The sequence below is a fragment of the Taudactylus pleione genome, unplaced genomic scaffold, assembly GCF_031769625.1.
Source record: "Taudactylus pleione unplaced genomic scaffold, aTauple2 ptg000964l, whole genome shotgun sequence".
NCBI lineage: Eukaryota > Metazoa > Chordata > Amphibia > Anura > Myobatrachidae > Taudactylus > Taudactylus pleione.
In genome coordinates this window covers 829779-846116 of record NW_028285365.1, presented here as the reverse complement: position 1 = coordinate 846116, position 16338 = coordinate 829779, and the positions used below count along the sequence as shown (strand labels likewise).

The 16338-nt window shown below is 47.4% G+C and overlaps 1 protein-coding gene across 1 annotated transcript in view; it reads right to left on the bottom strand.

The window, feature by feature from the left end:
* GRM7 (glutamate metabotropic receptor 7) overlaps positions 1 to 16338 on the bottom strand; it is a 626056-nt gene that overhangs the window by 292714 nt on the left and 317004 nt on the right. The window contains exon 3 of the mRNA XM_088460040.1: positions 3407 to 3545. Coding sequence (XP_088316166.1) covers positions 3407 to 3545 — 139 coding nt within the window. The remainder of the gene's footprint in view (positions 1 to 3406; positions 3546 to 16338) is intronic.

The window sequence follows — 16338 nt, the reverse complement described above, 5'->3', positions numbered from 1 at the left end:
GCTCCTAACTGTCATGTTACACTCAGCTCCTAACTGTCATGTTACACTCAGCTCCTAACTGTCATGTTACACTCAGCTCCCAACTGTCATGTTACACTCAGCTCCCAACTGTCATGTTACACTCAGCTCCTAACTGTCATGTTACACTCAGCTCCTAACTGTCATGTTACACTCAGCTCCTAACTGTCATGTTACACTCAGCTCCTAACTGTCATGTTACACTCAGCTCCTGTCATGTTACACTCAGCTCCTAACTGTCATGTTACACTCAGCTCCCAACTGTCATGTTACACTCAGCTCCCAACTGTCATGTTACACTCAGCTCCCAACTGTCATGTTACACTCAGCTCCTAACTGTCATGTTACACTCAGCTCCTAACTGTCATGTTACACTCAGCTCCTAACTGTCATGTTACACTCAGCTCCTAACTGTCATGTTACACTCAGCTCCCAACTGTCATGTTACACTCAGCTCCCAACTGTCATGTTACACTCAGCTCCTAACTGTCATGTTACACTCAGCTCCTAACTGTCATGTTACACTCAGCTCCTAACTGTCATGTTACACTCAGCTCCTAACTGTCATGTTACACTCAGCTCCTGTCATGTTACACTCAGCTCCTAACTGTCATGTTACACTCAGCTCCCAACTGTCATGTTACACTCAGCTCCCAACTGTCATGTTACACTCAGCTCCTAACTGTCATGTTACACTCAGCTCCTAACTGTCATGTTACACTCAGCTCCTAACTGTCATGTTACACTCAGCTCCTAACTGTCATGTTACACTCAGCTCCTAACTGTCATGTTACACTCAGCTCCTAACTGTCATGTTACACTCAGCTCCTAACTGTCATGTTACACTCAGCTCCTAACTGTCATGTTACACTCAGCTCCTAACTGTCATGTTACACTCAGCTCCCAACTGTCATGTTACACTCAGCTCCTAACTGTCATGTTACACTCAGCTCCTAACTGTAATGTTATACTCAGCTCCTAACTGTCATGTTACACTCAGCTCCTAACTGTCATGTTACACTCAACTCCTAACTGTCATGTTACACTCAGCTCCTAACTGTCATGTTACACTCAGCTCCTAACTGTCATGTTACACTCAGCTCCCAACTGTCATGTTACACTCAGCTCCTAACTGTCATGTTACACTCAGCTCCTAACTGTCATGTTACAGGCTGTGTTTGAAAAATGGCAGTCGGGAGCTGATTGGCTGATCGTTATCACTCTCCAGTTTATCACTTTTCAGAGCTTAGTACATCTGGCCCATAGTACAATATGTGAGTATAACATAGCATATGAGAGCAATAGCATAGCATATGAGAGATATCAGAGCCGTAACTAGACTTTTTGGTGCCCTGTGCCAGAAAGAGCATTGGCGCCCCCCTCGTTTTTCAAAGGGACATAATGCACCCAAAAAAGGGCCATGGCTTCATGGGGAAGGGCCAGGGAAGAGATAGGAGAGGCCAGGAGATGCTGGGGATGAAATAAGAGGAAGCTACAAGCAAGAATGATAACAAACAGAAATTTGACAGGCCCAAACAGCGCCCCCTGCCCTGTGGTACCCTGTGCCTTGGCACCGGCCGCACTACCCTAGCTACAGCCCTGAGAGATATAATACAATATACAGTATAAAAAATATAACATTGCATATGAAAGTTATAGCACAATTTACAGTATAAGAGGTATAGCATAGCATATGGGTGGTATAGTACAATATACAGTATATGAGGTATAGCATAGCATAGCATATGAGAGCAATAGCATATGAGAGGTATAGTACAATATACAGTATAAGAGGTATAGCATAGCATATGAGAGGTAAAGTGCAATATACAGTATAAGAGGTATAGCATAGCATATGGGAGGTATAGTACAATATACAGTATATGAGGTATAGCATAGCATATGAGAGGTATAGTACAAAAAAAAGTATAAGAGGTATAGCATAGAATATGAGAGCAATAGCATAGCATATGAGAGGTATAGTACAAAAAAAAGTATAAGAGGTATAGCATAGCATATGAGAGGTATAGTACAATATACAGTATAAGCGGTATAGCATAACATAGCATATGAGAGCAATAGCATATGAGAGGTATAGTACAATATACAGTTTAAGAGGTATAGCATAGCATATGAGAGGTATAGTACAATATACAGTATAAGAGGTAGAGCATAGCATATGAGGTATAGTACAATATATAAGAGGTATAACATAGCATATGAGCGCAATAGCATAGCATAGGAGGAGGTATAGTAAAATATACAGTATAAGAGGTATAGCATAGCATATGGGAGGTATAGTACAATATACAGTATAAGAGGTATAGCATAGCATATGGGAGGCATAGTACAATATACAGTATAAAAGGTATAGAATAGCATATGAGAGGTATAGTACAATATATGAGATATAACATATCATATTAGAGCAAAAGCATAGCATATGAGAGGTATAGTACAATATACAGTATAAGAGGTAGAGCATAGCATATGGGAGGTATAGTACAATATATGAGATATAACATAGCATATGAGCGCAATAGCATAGCATAGGAGGAGGTATAGTAAAATATACAGTATAAGAGGTATAGCATAGCATATGGGAGGTATAGTACAATATACAGTATAAGAGGTAGAGCATAGCATATGAGGTATAGTACAATATATAAGAGGTATAACATAGCATATGAGCGCAATAGCATAGCATAGGAGGAGGTATAGTAAAATATACAGTATAAGAGGTATAGCATAGCATATGGGAGGTATAGTACAATATACAGTATAAGAGGTATAGCATAGCATATGGGAGGCATAGTACAATATACAGTATAAAAGGTATAGAATAGCATATGAGGAGGTATAGTACAATATACAGTATATGAGGTATAGCATATGAGAGCAATAGCATAGCATATGAGAGGTACAGTACAATATACAGGACGAGGTATAGCATAGCATATGAGAGGTATAGTACAATATACTTTATAAGAGATATAACATATCATATTAAAGCAATAGCATAGCATATGAGAGGTATAGCACAATTTGATGTATAAGAGGTATAGCATATGCGAGATATAGTACAATATATAAGAGGTATAACATAGCCTATGAGAGCTATATGAGATGTATAGTGCAATATATATGAGGTACAGCTGACCACAAAGGCTTGAAATAGGCCATACACAAAACTGCTGCTAATTACACCTGTCTGTAGATTACTAATGACCCTCATGTTTTCAGCAGACGGAATTGATTTAATGGCTGAAGATGTATCACAAGATAGTTATGTCCCTGGTAGAATGATGGGGTTCTGGAATTAGGCCTTCAGCAGTCGGGAGAAAAGCCACTTTGTAACAACCTCAATTTGATCCAATCTGTCCATTACCTGATATCATTGTCATCAATGGCGAAGACCACCACCGCCCGAGCCTGAGGCATCTCCAGCAGCTGCCTGATGATCTTATCGTAATCGCTGGGTTTGCAGTCATTGGATATTTTCAGAGACTGGGCGATGCAAAGTCCTCCTGTAGGGAAGAGGCAGAACTGGTCAGGGCGATTATATTTATATATTACATCTCATCTGCACCCAACCATCAGGTCTTCACACAGATACGCGAGATCTGGCCTTCCGATGTAACACTGCATCTGGGCCAATGTAAAGTGTTCAGAGAGAATTATGCTGGGTACACACTTGAGCCACCCAGTGGCCGACTGGTAAGCTATACACACTTACCAATCGGCCGCTCGATATGTCTGGCCAGACATCACCACTGAGTGGGCATTTAAATTTGCCGCCCAGGTGTGATGTCAGTGTCGGCAGCTCTTATGGCCAGTGTTCAGGCAGCCGATGGGTCGCCCGTACACAGCCAGACGGAGGTGTGTCGTGGGTGTGCGATCATCATACATAACCAAAACTTATCTAAAATAAACACATGGAGACAGTAAATGGATTTAAAACAGGTCAGCTATTTATATGAAGAATTTCATTTTGATTTTAAAATATTATATGGTAGCTAGAAAGGATGGCCCCTACACAAAGCAGCCCAACAATGCAAACCAAACACTGCATTGCGGGCGGTATCCGCCCAGTGGATGCAAAAAACAAACACTAGAGTACTAAGCACAAACCTTCAACAATCCCATCCGGAGATGGCCATCCTGCCCCCGTAAAGGTAGTACAGTATTTTTCCACAATTACTAGAAGGTGAGTGCACCCAACACACCAACTGCACCCGGGCTGATGAGAAGCCGTACTTTCACGCCCAAACAATAGCTAACACAAAACCACTAGGGAAGGGCGGGTGGGCAAATCTTCTTCCGGAAAGAGGCCAGAAGCTTGCAACCCAACACTTAAATAACTCTGCAACAGCCACACCCCTAAACTGTGTAATAGGTTAACCGACTGCATGTGATCATCACCCAAGCCAGCCCCCAGCCTTCTGGTTGAAGCCACTCCAGGCTCATTCGAGCCCTCAGTTATTCATCGGAACAACGTCGTTCACAGACATTTTGTGGAATGGGTATGAAGTCCTGATGGCTGAATAGCCGCCGGTTCATATCCCGACGCCGGAAGCCGGAAGGATGAAGACGCTGACAGGGGTGGTATGTATGCTAACCCTACCACTCTCCCTCCTCTAACCCTTCCTTAGTGGTGCCAAACCCTAATGGTGCATACACACGGCCAGATTTGCTAGATCAGCGATAACGATGAACAACATTAACGATTTCATGAACGATTTCTGACAGTATTTAAATGAATGAAATCGTCCAAATCTGGCACAGCCGATTCCAGATATCGTTATCTGACACGTGGGCACGGGTAACGTTCGTCAATGCATGCCAAACATGTCAACGATATGAACGATGTAACGATTTTCACAATCGTTATCGTTCATATAATTCCAGAAAATCTGACCGTGTGTGCGCACTCCATAAGCCTCCTGTCATACCAACCAACCAACTCCTAACTGTCATTTTTTCAAACACCGCCTGTGACATCTGTCTTTATCCAAGGCTTAGTAAATAGACCCCTGTGTTTGAAAAATGAGAGGAGCTGGTTGCTTGGTACGTTATCGCCATCCAAGGCTTAGTAAATAGACCCAGAAATGGGTTAAGTCGCCCACTGTGCTACTTCACTCACTTAACTGCGAACTAGAAATAACCACACGGACACCTATGTGGAATTATAAAGAGGACACAGCCGAAGTGTATTGATCAATTTGTAATTAGAAAGATGGTGGCAGTAAAAAAAGCAGTGCTCCAAGGCCACAGCCCGGCAAATATATTTGACTAAATAATAATATTCCATCCTAAACAGGGTGCTTATCTTTCCTCAAACTTATTCAAGTATTCGGATCTATTAAAATTGCAATGAAAACAAAATTTTGCAGCCAAATGCAAGAATGAGACAGATATTTCACTCAACAGTTTTGCCCATTTCTAATTAAGAAGTTAGGCGGAAATGGCTTCCAGAATGCATTTCGCGGTATCGGCTCGGCAGCCAAATGTCCTTAACCAGAGACGGTCTCATATTCTCACTGCAATCGTCCCTATTTTTAAGTACTGAACAACGGCAAGATAAAATCCCTCTTGTTCTAGGAATTATGTGCAATTGTTACATTCTCATTTTTTCCCATGGCTTTATAAGTTATTATTTCTAAAAAAAATATATATAAAAAAAGCAGTATTTAAAATACAAAAAAGTACGCCATTAAACCCAGGTAAACTCAGAGATTGTAGCGCCCCGCGTTCTGACAGTATATTTGTAAGTGTTGCCATCTGTGCATAGTCAATGTGCAGATGAACGTGTTTTATATGATAGGGCAAGAAAAGCTTTATACCTTTAATTTCCATGCTGGCAGGTGCTGTTAACTGTGTAGTGCGCAGATATATTACAGCAGTGTCCACGGCTGAAATACCTTGCATGGTGCTCACTATTCACTTCGTCCAAATATAAATTTTATTAACTCACATTAAAATCCCCGTGGGATGATGGAGAATTTAATGCAATTTAATTAAAGTTTATGTTGTAACGTTTATGAGGTGCGGTTTGCTGTCCTGCTACGTTTTAGGAGCCTTAACCTGAAAGTTCTGTAAATTGCTGCCTTCCAGCTTTTCATATCACTCTAGGTCATTGTACCTTAAAAGTACCACATTGCTCTGGTAACATCTCAGAAAGAAATGTCTGCAACCTGCATAGCAGATGACTTCTTTATTGGTGACCTGTTGATGCTATAAAGGCACAGACACCATTATTGCCACATTTCAGAGACTTCTCCTGGGAGGGGGCAACCAGGTTGGCTTAGCAAAGGTGTGTGTGTGTGGCGTCAAAGTGGGCGGGACAGTGGGTGCGATGATGTGATGGTGTCTTCATTGTCCAGCCCCTCATTAAACAATGTTGAAATTACCAGCATTGTGAAGTGGCGGACGGGGCCAGGATGATGCAATTCTACACGAATTGCGTCATTGTCCGCCTGGCCCGCCCACTTCACTCGGTAAGCAGGAAGTTGTGGGCTGGTGGCTTACCCACTCTTCTGATAGGATGTGAGTACCAGACAATTTCCCGGGAGCCTCCCCGCGTTCCGGGAGAGTAGGTAAGTATGACTAATCTCCTGGTTACACTGTGCTGCTAGGAGACTCCACCCCTTTCACTATTTCACATGTAGCTCTATCCTCACTGACACATCACTCATCTGCTATATTGTGGGTAACATAGGGTGACAGGGAGAGGCAGAGAGTGACAGGGAGAGGCAGAGGGAGACAGAGAGAGGCAGAGGGTGACAGGGAGAGGCAGTGGGAGACAGGGAGAGGCAGAGGGTGACAGGGAGAGGCAAAGGAAGGCAGAGGGAGACAGGGAGAGGCAGAGGGAGACAGGTAGAGGCAGAGGGTGACAGGGAGAGGCAGAGGGAGACGGAGAGGCAGAGGGTGACAGGGAGAGGCAGAGGGTGACAGGGAGAGGCAGAGGGAGACAGGCAGAGGCAGAGGGAGACAGGCAGAGGGTGACAGGCAGAGGCAGAGGGTGACAGGGAGAGGCAAAGGAAGGCAGAGGGAGACAGGGAGAGGCAGAGGGAGACAGGGAGAGGCGGAGGGTGACAGGGAGAGGCAGAGGGTGACAGAGAGAGACAGAGGGAGACAGGGAGAGGCAGAGGGTGACAGGGAGAGGCAGAGGGTGACAGGGAGAGGCAGACGGTGACAGGGAGAGGCAGACGGTGACAGGGAGAGGCAGAGGGAGACAGAGAGAGGCAGAGGGTGACAGGGAGAGGCAGAGAGAGACAGGAAGAGGGTGACAGGGAGAGGCAGAGGGTGACAGGGAGAGACAGAGGGAGACAGGGAGAGGCAGAGGGTGACAGGGAGAGGCAGGTGGTGACAGGGAGAGGCAGAGGGTGACAGGGAGAGGCAGAGGGTGACAGGGAGATGCAGAGGGAGACTGAGAGAGGCAGAGGGTGACAGGGAGAGGCAGAGGGAGACAGGCAGAGGGTGACAGGGAGAAGCAAAGGAAGGCAGAGGGAGACAGGGAGAGGCAGAGGGAGACATGGAGAGGCAGAGGGTGACAGAGAGAGGCAGAGGGAGACAGGGAGAGGCAGAGGGTGACAGGGAGAGGCAGAGGGAGACTGAGAGAGGCAGAGGGTGACAGGGAGAGGCAGAGGGAGACAGGCAGAGGGTGACAGGGAGAGGCAAAGGAAGGCAGAGGGAGACAGCTGTGAGGTGGCTGCAGGCAAAGACACTCATAGTAAGTTTTCTTACTGCTGGGCCCGGGGTCCATGCCAGAGTATCTGCGTGGCTGGCTTGGCTCAGTGTGAGATAGGCAGGCACTGCTGGCAGGGTAAGGTATATTTCCCCTTCAGATTCTGTACCTGGAAGTGACATAAGTGAGGGCGGAAGTGCAGTTTTCTGCCCATACTGTCCACCAAAAGAAGAAAGTTGTCCCCTCGCACACTCACCTCGCTTGCCATGCTTCAGGCTCGGTGGCTCGCTATGCTCGCCATAAGATTATATTCCCCCTCTATGCCCATGTGGATGGTAGGGAATGACATTGGACAGTAACTGATGATGTCAGGGTCAATCTATGGATGGGGATCTAGCTGTAACCCTGCTTGGCAGCTTCTCCCATCCACCCTGCCAAGATTGTGACATCATCCCCAGGGGACCACTTCAGCACCCGGTCAGTCCCAGACAGAGGCAGCCAGGGAGATATGAGGGGAGGCTCCTTGCTCCTCCTCATCTGGCTGGACCACATAACTGCGACTTCTTAGTCACAGTCCACGGAGCAACGGTGCACTAATGAGTCAGAGTGACTCATTATAAAGCTGCCAGCTGTGGGCCTCTTAATAGCGGTGGGTCTCGGTGCTATGCACCAGCTGCACCAACACTAGTTCCGCCCCTGAAACTAACACTAACACAATGCTAGACAGTCCCTTTCTAACAGCTTTGCATGGAGGTATGGCTATGCCCAATGGGAGAAATCTTAAGGAAACTTTGCCAAATTGAGATAATTTTCTCTGTCGCAGACAGACCAGAGCCCCCTAGATGAACTCAGGCCTGTGTCATTAGCTCCAATGACCTTGGCACCCCTGGGTACCACATACACCTGAGGCCCTGATTCAGAGCCGGACGCTCTGACCAGAGCGCTCGCTCTGAATCAGGGCCCACCTCCATAAATATGGAGCGTCCTCCTGGATGCTCGTATAGCTGTGGGTCACCACCCACAGCATATACGAGCGTGCAGGATGATGGTCGCGATGGTCTTGACCATCGCGACCATCGCCAGTGCGACCAGAAGCCTGTGGTCGGGGTTTTCGACCACAAGCCCTGGAGTGATTTTGGCTCTATCAGAGCCAAAATCACTCCCACTGACATCACTAGTGATGTCAGTGGGGCCGGCTTCTGACGGTAGGCATTCCCTTGGGAACGCCTCCGTCTGGGAGGCACGCCCCCGGCACGCCCACCAAAGGGGGCGTGCTGTCAATCAACATCAACAGCACGCCCCCTTTGATCAGACACTACGAGCAAAGGAAAGTCATTCGCTCGTTGCATCTCGCACATGCGCACGACGGAGCTCCCTCCGTTGTGCGCATGCGCAGTGCAGACCATCGACCCACTTGTGAGCGGACAGCCGCTCGCGAGTGGGTCTGAATCAGGCCCTGTGTGTGCAACATGAATGAGTGTTTGAAGGGGAGTACAGAGAGGCTAATATTTTCCTTGACACACCTGTAGACGCAAGGCCACACCCATCTGATGAGCATAACCATGCCACCATCGTCACACCCCAAGGTGTGACTAGTGTCACCGCATAGAGCACATGGCTTTATGGGTAGCAACATTTCTGCCCCATGGCCCTTGCTCCTGGCTAGTAGGGAATGGCATTCTGCATCCAGTAACGTTACAGGTAGGCATCCTGTCGTGTATACAGCTGCACTAAGTGTATTCTAGACTCTCCGTGCACTGCTGGACTTCTGGGTGCCGACTGGCCCTGCCTGTTGTGTGAAATCATGCACAAAGGGGGCGGAGCTAGCACAGGGTGCATTAAAGCTCTGTTAAGGCAGTGGGTATATCGATGACTTTTATTTACAGGCTGTGGTCACAACCCTCTTACATATATAATACACATGCAAACAATCAACTTTGCAAAAAAAGTTGTCAAAAGACAACTGGCTGCACAAAAGTCCAATCAATCAGCGCGGAAAATCATATTATATATTACAGACCATCATATAGTTACAGTGTAATGTCTTCCATGCATAGATATCCCAGCTCTCAATGCGGAATGAGCCAAAGGCAGAGATGAGGTGTGGTACAGATATTATGTCGACATAAAATGTCGGAATTGTCATGTCGACTTTGTGCATGTTGACAGTTGGCATGTCAAAATAATTTTTTTATACTGTTGGAGCCCTAATGCTCTAAAAAAATAAAAATTGTGACTTGTCTTAATGAGATAATAACTACATACTAGGGAAAGAAATGAGTTCTGCAAATAAACTGAATGGCTTTTCCATGTAGCCTCTCAGTGACATCTGAATAACTCACGTGCTTGTAGCAGCTAATTTACTTTCCATTTCAGAAAAAAAATATTCTTCAGTTCATTTGAAAGCTTCCCAAATATAAGCAGTGCTGTTAATATTTCCAATTACTTTAAATTAAAGCCCAAACGCTGGTGCAGAGAAAGCCAATGATTCGCTCAGTCCCTGGATTCCATATAGAATCCCATTGTCTGCCCCGGCCTCAATGCTTCCCTGACGTCCCTCATTATATTCCCAATCTAATCATTCGCTGCTACATTAATTCACTAGCTGGATCTGCTTAGTTGCTTCTCCCGTCCAGCCTAATTGGATTATTAATTAAGTGAAATAGAGACCAATTATTTTTTTCACTTATTTGGCTGAATAAGTTGCTCTTGACGAGGATTTTCATTTTTCTTTAGTTGGGTTGGATTGCATCAAGTGAAAGTTGTAAAAGCCTATCTATGTTTAATTAGAATAACTTGTGTCTCTTGAATTCATCAGAGTAATGCGTTATATTCACATCATATTAGCAGCACTACATACTACAGTACATTCATTGTTTTATATTTAAGCTGAACCACTTCTGTGTAATTGACTGCTAGGGTGCTCTGTGTAATGTACTACTCAGACTCCTACCCGCTGTTCCCCTTAGGTCAGCCACCAGGCTGTAGCTCAGGCTCCACTAGGTCACGCTTGGCAAACAGGTGCCCCCGCACATGCAGGTATGACAGCAGGAGCGGCGAAGTGGACAGGAATGGACTGGGGCTCTCAACCAGCTCTGGTCTTCCCTTCTGCGCTCACATAAAAAGGGGGCGTGGCCTCATTTTACGGGACGCGGCCTTGCCTCATGGAGGTATTTATCATTCTAGTTAGTCTCTATTTTTCCATCTTATGAAGAGCTATAAGGCTTAATTCAAAGATGTACGTAAATCATACTTTCCTAAGCTCCCGTTTCAGCCGAGAGCCTCCCAAACATCGGGTGCCGCTCAAAGACCCCCCGGGAAGGCAGGCAAGCCTCCCAGCTGCCACCAATCCACCTGACCCCCCCCGCAGTAACACTAGAAACCCCCGCAGCAGGGGGGTGGTGACGCAATTTGTGCAGAATCACGTCATCATGGCCGTGCGCACCCTGCTTCACAATGCTGTTAATATCGGCATTGTGGATAGGGGTGGAGCCACGATGACGCAATTGTGCGGTTAAACCCTATGCTCCACCCCCAATGCTGCATCATCACAGTGCCACGCCCCCTTTTTGCCGTGACACGCTCCCCGCCAGGGAAGCCGAAGAGCCGGCAGGTAAGACGTAAATTGGATATTTATGTACATCTCTGATGTTGGCAGAGCCGCACTGCGCATGTGCAGATCCAGTCCTGTGATGTCGCTCGCAGTGCCCAATAAGCCACAGCATGATTGACGTGCCGCTGGCATTTAGGGATGGCGACGGGCACCATTTAATAAAAATGGGGGTGTCGGCCCCATTTTCTGTGTGTGCCGAAACCAATGACCGCTTCACTGGCCCCGGCAGTGTGATTTCACCGTACATCCTGAGTAGCCTGAGGGTCGCTCGGCTGTCCAATGATAACGCCATTTATCCGAATCTGCGTCTTCGGATGCAGTAGCGGATCACAGAAGCCAGCAGTAAGCGTCATTTTACATAAAACGACACCTGCGGCTTTTAGCACAGCCACTACCTACAAACAAGTGGTGTCTGTGCTACAGCGTCCATCTCTGAGGCCCTATAATAAAAGGGGGCATATTATCACTGTGGATAGTTTCCGCCATGGCACAGATTTGTGCATTCAGTTCCACTAACACAGGGATGGGGAACCTCAGGCCCAGGGGCCGTATAAGGCCCCCGGAATCATTTGGTTTGGCCCTCTGAGCTTTTTTCTGATAGCCTCACCTGGATGGCAGGGTGCCTAGAATGGCACCCTGCAGCCAGAATCTATGCAGCAGTGCCGCCTGGAGCTTCAGACTGTCACACCGCTGCCCTTACAGCTCCCTGGAGCATCCTCAGGATGCTCCAGGCACTGCTGTAATCACTGGCGAGTGTGGCCCCGTCCCCGTGTGACATCACACGGAGGGGGCGTGGCCTGCACCGGCCCAGTGAATAATGTTATATATATCAAAATGGCCCTTGGCAGAGAAAAGGTTCCCCACCCCTGCACTAACAAGTATAGGGCAGGACAGGGCCGAGCATCTAAAGCCACGTTGCTCCGGCGGTAGATGCATTAAGCGTATATTATAATAACTGGTGAATAGTGTGTGGGACACGTTTGAAGCTTCCTTTCCCCTCACTGGGCAGTGACAGAGCGTCTCCTGCATACCACTGTGCTCGTGTAGCTGCTCCCTATCTCTTCTCCCTCGTGTTTCCTGGGCTACACACAAATCAGACATCTATTTTTATATCTGCTGCCGCTGTGTGTGGATCTGTTTCTGCCTATTACACAGAGGACGGGGAATTAGGGGGTGTAATGTGACTGCGCCTGAACCCCCCATAGCTATCCTAGTCTGCTCATCGTTTTATCTATGTAATGCTTTGATCACATTTCATGCTGTGTAACCATCCAGGGCAATTCTCCTCCACACACAAATCCTTCTCCACCACCCCATCTCTGCCTCCCCGCCTGTCTCTGTGTCCTATAAAACGGATTAGGGGCAGGAAGTTCTATGTGTCTGAACGGCAAATATAGCTCCTTTACCTGACCTGAAGCTAATATTATTATTATTTACAATATTAGATGACTGTAGTTCTGTCTTTAACTCTATCATTTCCAGCAGGGACGGTGGAAAGGTCACCCTTCTGTGATCAGCGACCCACCCCCCTCCCCTGCATAATTACCTATAGTTGCTGACTATCTGGCTGTCCCCTCCGGGAAGAGGCAGACAGGTCGACACAGCCGGGTGTGTGGCGAGGCGAGTGATGCACATTTGGGGGCAGAGCAGGGGGCGGGACTGCGCAAATGTGTCTTCGCGGCCCCGCAACACAATTCCGAGATTACTATGGCCGGCTGGGAGACTTGCTCACTCTTCCAGGCGGTCGGGAGCACCACCCGCTTTTTGGGAGCCTTCCAGCCATTCTGGGAGAGTACGCAAGTATGATATTAGAGCTAGAGATGGACATCGGTGGATGATGTTTACAATCGATGGTTTCCTTTCAATGTCAGTATTTTTACCATCCGATGGTAGCGTTCTGATGTGTGCCAACACTGCATGGTAATGAAGCGATGGTCTTTTTTTTTTTAATCCTGAGAGCTGCGCCACCCCAGGCTCCTCCCTGGCTGCATGAGGGCATCTTTGGTTCGTCAGAGACTCTCTGTCTGCAACAGACACATTGCTAGCTCTGATTGGTTCTCGCTGTCTCAGAGAGCCAATCAGAGCACAGCCCTCACCCCTGTTTGTCACTGTCCGAGGTTTCCTTGCCGTCACTGGCCGTTGGCGTGTCCTACTCCGCCTCCTCTAGACCACTCTGGGGTATTGCGCCTGTGCGATTCACTATAATTGCACATATGCGCAAAACATCACAATGGATTTAACGTGTGTGTGTGTGTAGTGGGGCAAGTAGTGGTATATAGCAATGCTAGTACTTTAAATGTATTAGTGGTGCTCTGAGTGTCGAAGGTGCGTGCATGAAAAATGCGCTTTGCCACACGTTGCAAAGAGGGTCTGTGCCCACATGATATGCCCCCATTTCTCATCACTCTGGGGGCATGCTTAGTACTCCAGAAGCTGCTGAGCTGCCCCTAGTCAGATTGCACGCAGCTAATGCGCTAATGTACCAGCTGTTCATTTTTTAATGGTACGCCGTAGCGGCCCTTACCCCGTTACTTGCACCGCTGCGTGTGGCAAATATTACAATTGATCACAGTACAGTACATGTGCTAGAGTTTTGTTTGCGGGAACTAAGGGGCTAATTTAGAGATGGACGCTAATGTAATTTTCACGCAGATCAAGCGATTGTTTGCCATTGCGCATGCATATGTACTGCACTGCGAGTTCGCTGCAATCGCATTGCAATCAAGCACGCACAGAGGAATGCATCGCTAAGTGAGTGACAGACTGCCAGCGTTTGGGGGGTGGTAACGGAGAGTGGTCACAAAAATGCAGGCGTGCCTGTCCGTGTAAACACTGTTACATGGGCATGCATAAATCAGCCACTGCGATTGCATACGCGGCTCTGCCTGTCAGAAGAGCCCCCATGGCTGCGGCAGGTCAGACCTGCCGCAAGGGTAAGATGGCTGTCGATGTGCTAAGATGTTACCGAGGTTTACGTAGGTATGCGTCGTCGCACGCAGGTGAGAAGGCGGCAGTGGGCGTCTTTATGCTCAGGTGATCTTTGCTGACATTAGCATATTTTCGCAGTTGAGTTGCGTATGAAAACGCAGTTGCGATCATATTAGCATCTGTCTCTGAATCAGGCCCTAAGACACCAGACCCATTTTCTTTGAGTATGTGATTGCAGACGTAGGATGTGTCACTGCACATCTGTGCTCTTTGCCGCCATTCCCCATTACCTCCCCCAAACTCTCCTTAACTGTCAATCACAGTGCGAGTAAAAATCTGCGAGCGAATATGGTAATGTACCTTGATGCGTTCGCAGTGTGACTTAGTTTCCGTGCAGTTTCCGATAATCGCTCACCTGCAAAAATATCGGCATTGCGTACATCCCTGTATCAGGCCCATGGCTCCGCTATAAAGGGATTGAAGGTAGCCCTGCCTTCCATGGAAATAGCCACGTCCATGGCAAAGGACACACCCCCTATGCAGACCACACCCACACTGGTCACGTTACCACATCACTAGTCACAACATTGTAGCACTTCAAAAATTACAGCAGGCAATAGGCCCTTCATAAATTTTAACTCCAGGCTCATGTGGACATTACCCTAGCACTACCAGGTGGAAGCCCACTCAAGCACAAACTCATGACCGCACTGCTTTGAGGCAGCAGTGCTGACCATTACACCAACTGTGCTGCTCTAAAAAAACCTCTGTAATTCATTCATCTCTTTCCTTTATACAGATATTACATGGAAGAGGTTGGTAGAGAGACCTTTGGATACTGGGAAAGGTACGTGAGGCTCGCAGTGCGCACTGACTGACCTCACCATCAAATTGCAGCACACAGAGAGGAGTATCAATCATTTCCTGTCCCAATGCCCTAAAAGGGTCAATAATGTCCCATGTGTTAGACTTTGTTCCTGGAAAACGAGATTCATATTTCCAGGAAAACCCCAGCAGCGAGCAGCCACGGACCCTGTAAGTAAATTAGGGAGCATTGTGTTTGTGGTTCGGGCTGCGGTGCGTGATTAGCCGGGGAAGAAAGCACAGCTGTTTAATAACAAGGCAGTGTGCGCTTGTCAGTACAGTGACAGATCAGGAGCAGGTAAAAATAGGCGCGCGTCATTTCCCACCTTCACATTTCCAACAGGGGAGGGGGACGAGGAGACAAATTTCATTTTGGCTTTTATTCCAGCTAAGGAGGTTTAAATTAGATCAGGTGTAATAATCTCTTCCCACGGTCCGCAGATGCTTCCTGATGCCTGTACATACTGTCCCTCTACAGCATGGACTCCTGTATGTGAGTCACGTTACTAGACCCCATGGACAGGTACAGTAATAGGGTGCCTATTATTTTTGGATATAAAAGGAGCTGATACACCTAAAAAAACATGACTATATACTATACTGAACAATCGTTTTGGAATTTTTTTAATATGCATTTAGCTATGGTCAGATGATGTTTTTGTAACTGAGATTCATCTCTTACATATCGTGGTTACTAAATTTTTAGGGAAATGAGCAAGGGTGGAAATGGAGGCACCAGGAAGCCACAGATTGAGAGCTATATAGCAGAAGGATTAGAGGGCCTGATTCAGACCCGGCCGCGAGCACATAGTGCTCGCAAGCGGGTAGATGGTGGGCCATTGCGCACGCGCTGCATGAGTACCGTGCGTGCGCGAGCCCCGGAGGGAATGAGAAATCACTCGCTCCGGGGCTCGCTGCAAGACGGGACAGCTGTGGATGTTGATCGACAGCTCGCCCCGTTTTGTAGGCGGGAAGGGGGGGTGGCTGCACAAACGGAGGCGTTCCCGAAGGAACGCCTGCCGTTTGTGGGCGGCCCTACTGACATCACTATTTGATGTCAGTAGTGGACTTCCTGCTCTAGTTGTGAGACCTGAGACCCTACCACAAGGGTCTCCTCGCAAGCCTGATGGCCGGTCAAAAAAAAAAATAGGGACGCCCTGATTCAGAGCGCGCGCGCGCAAACAGCGTGCACCTCTGAATCAGGCCCAGAGTCCTTTACTTTTGCTTA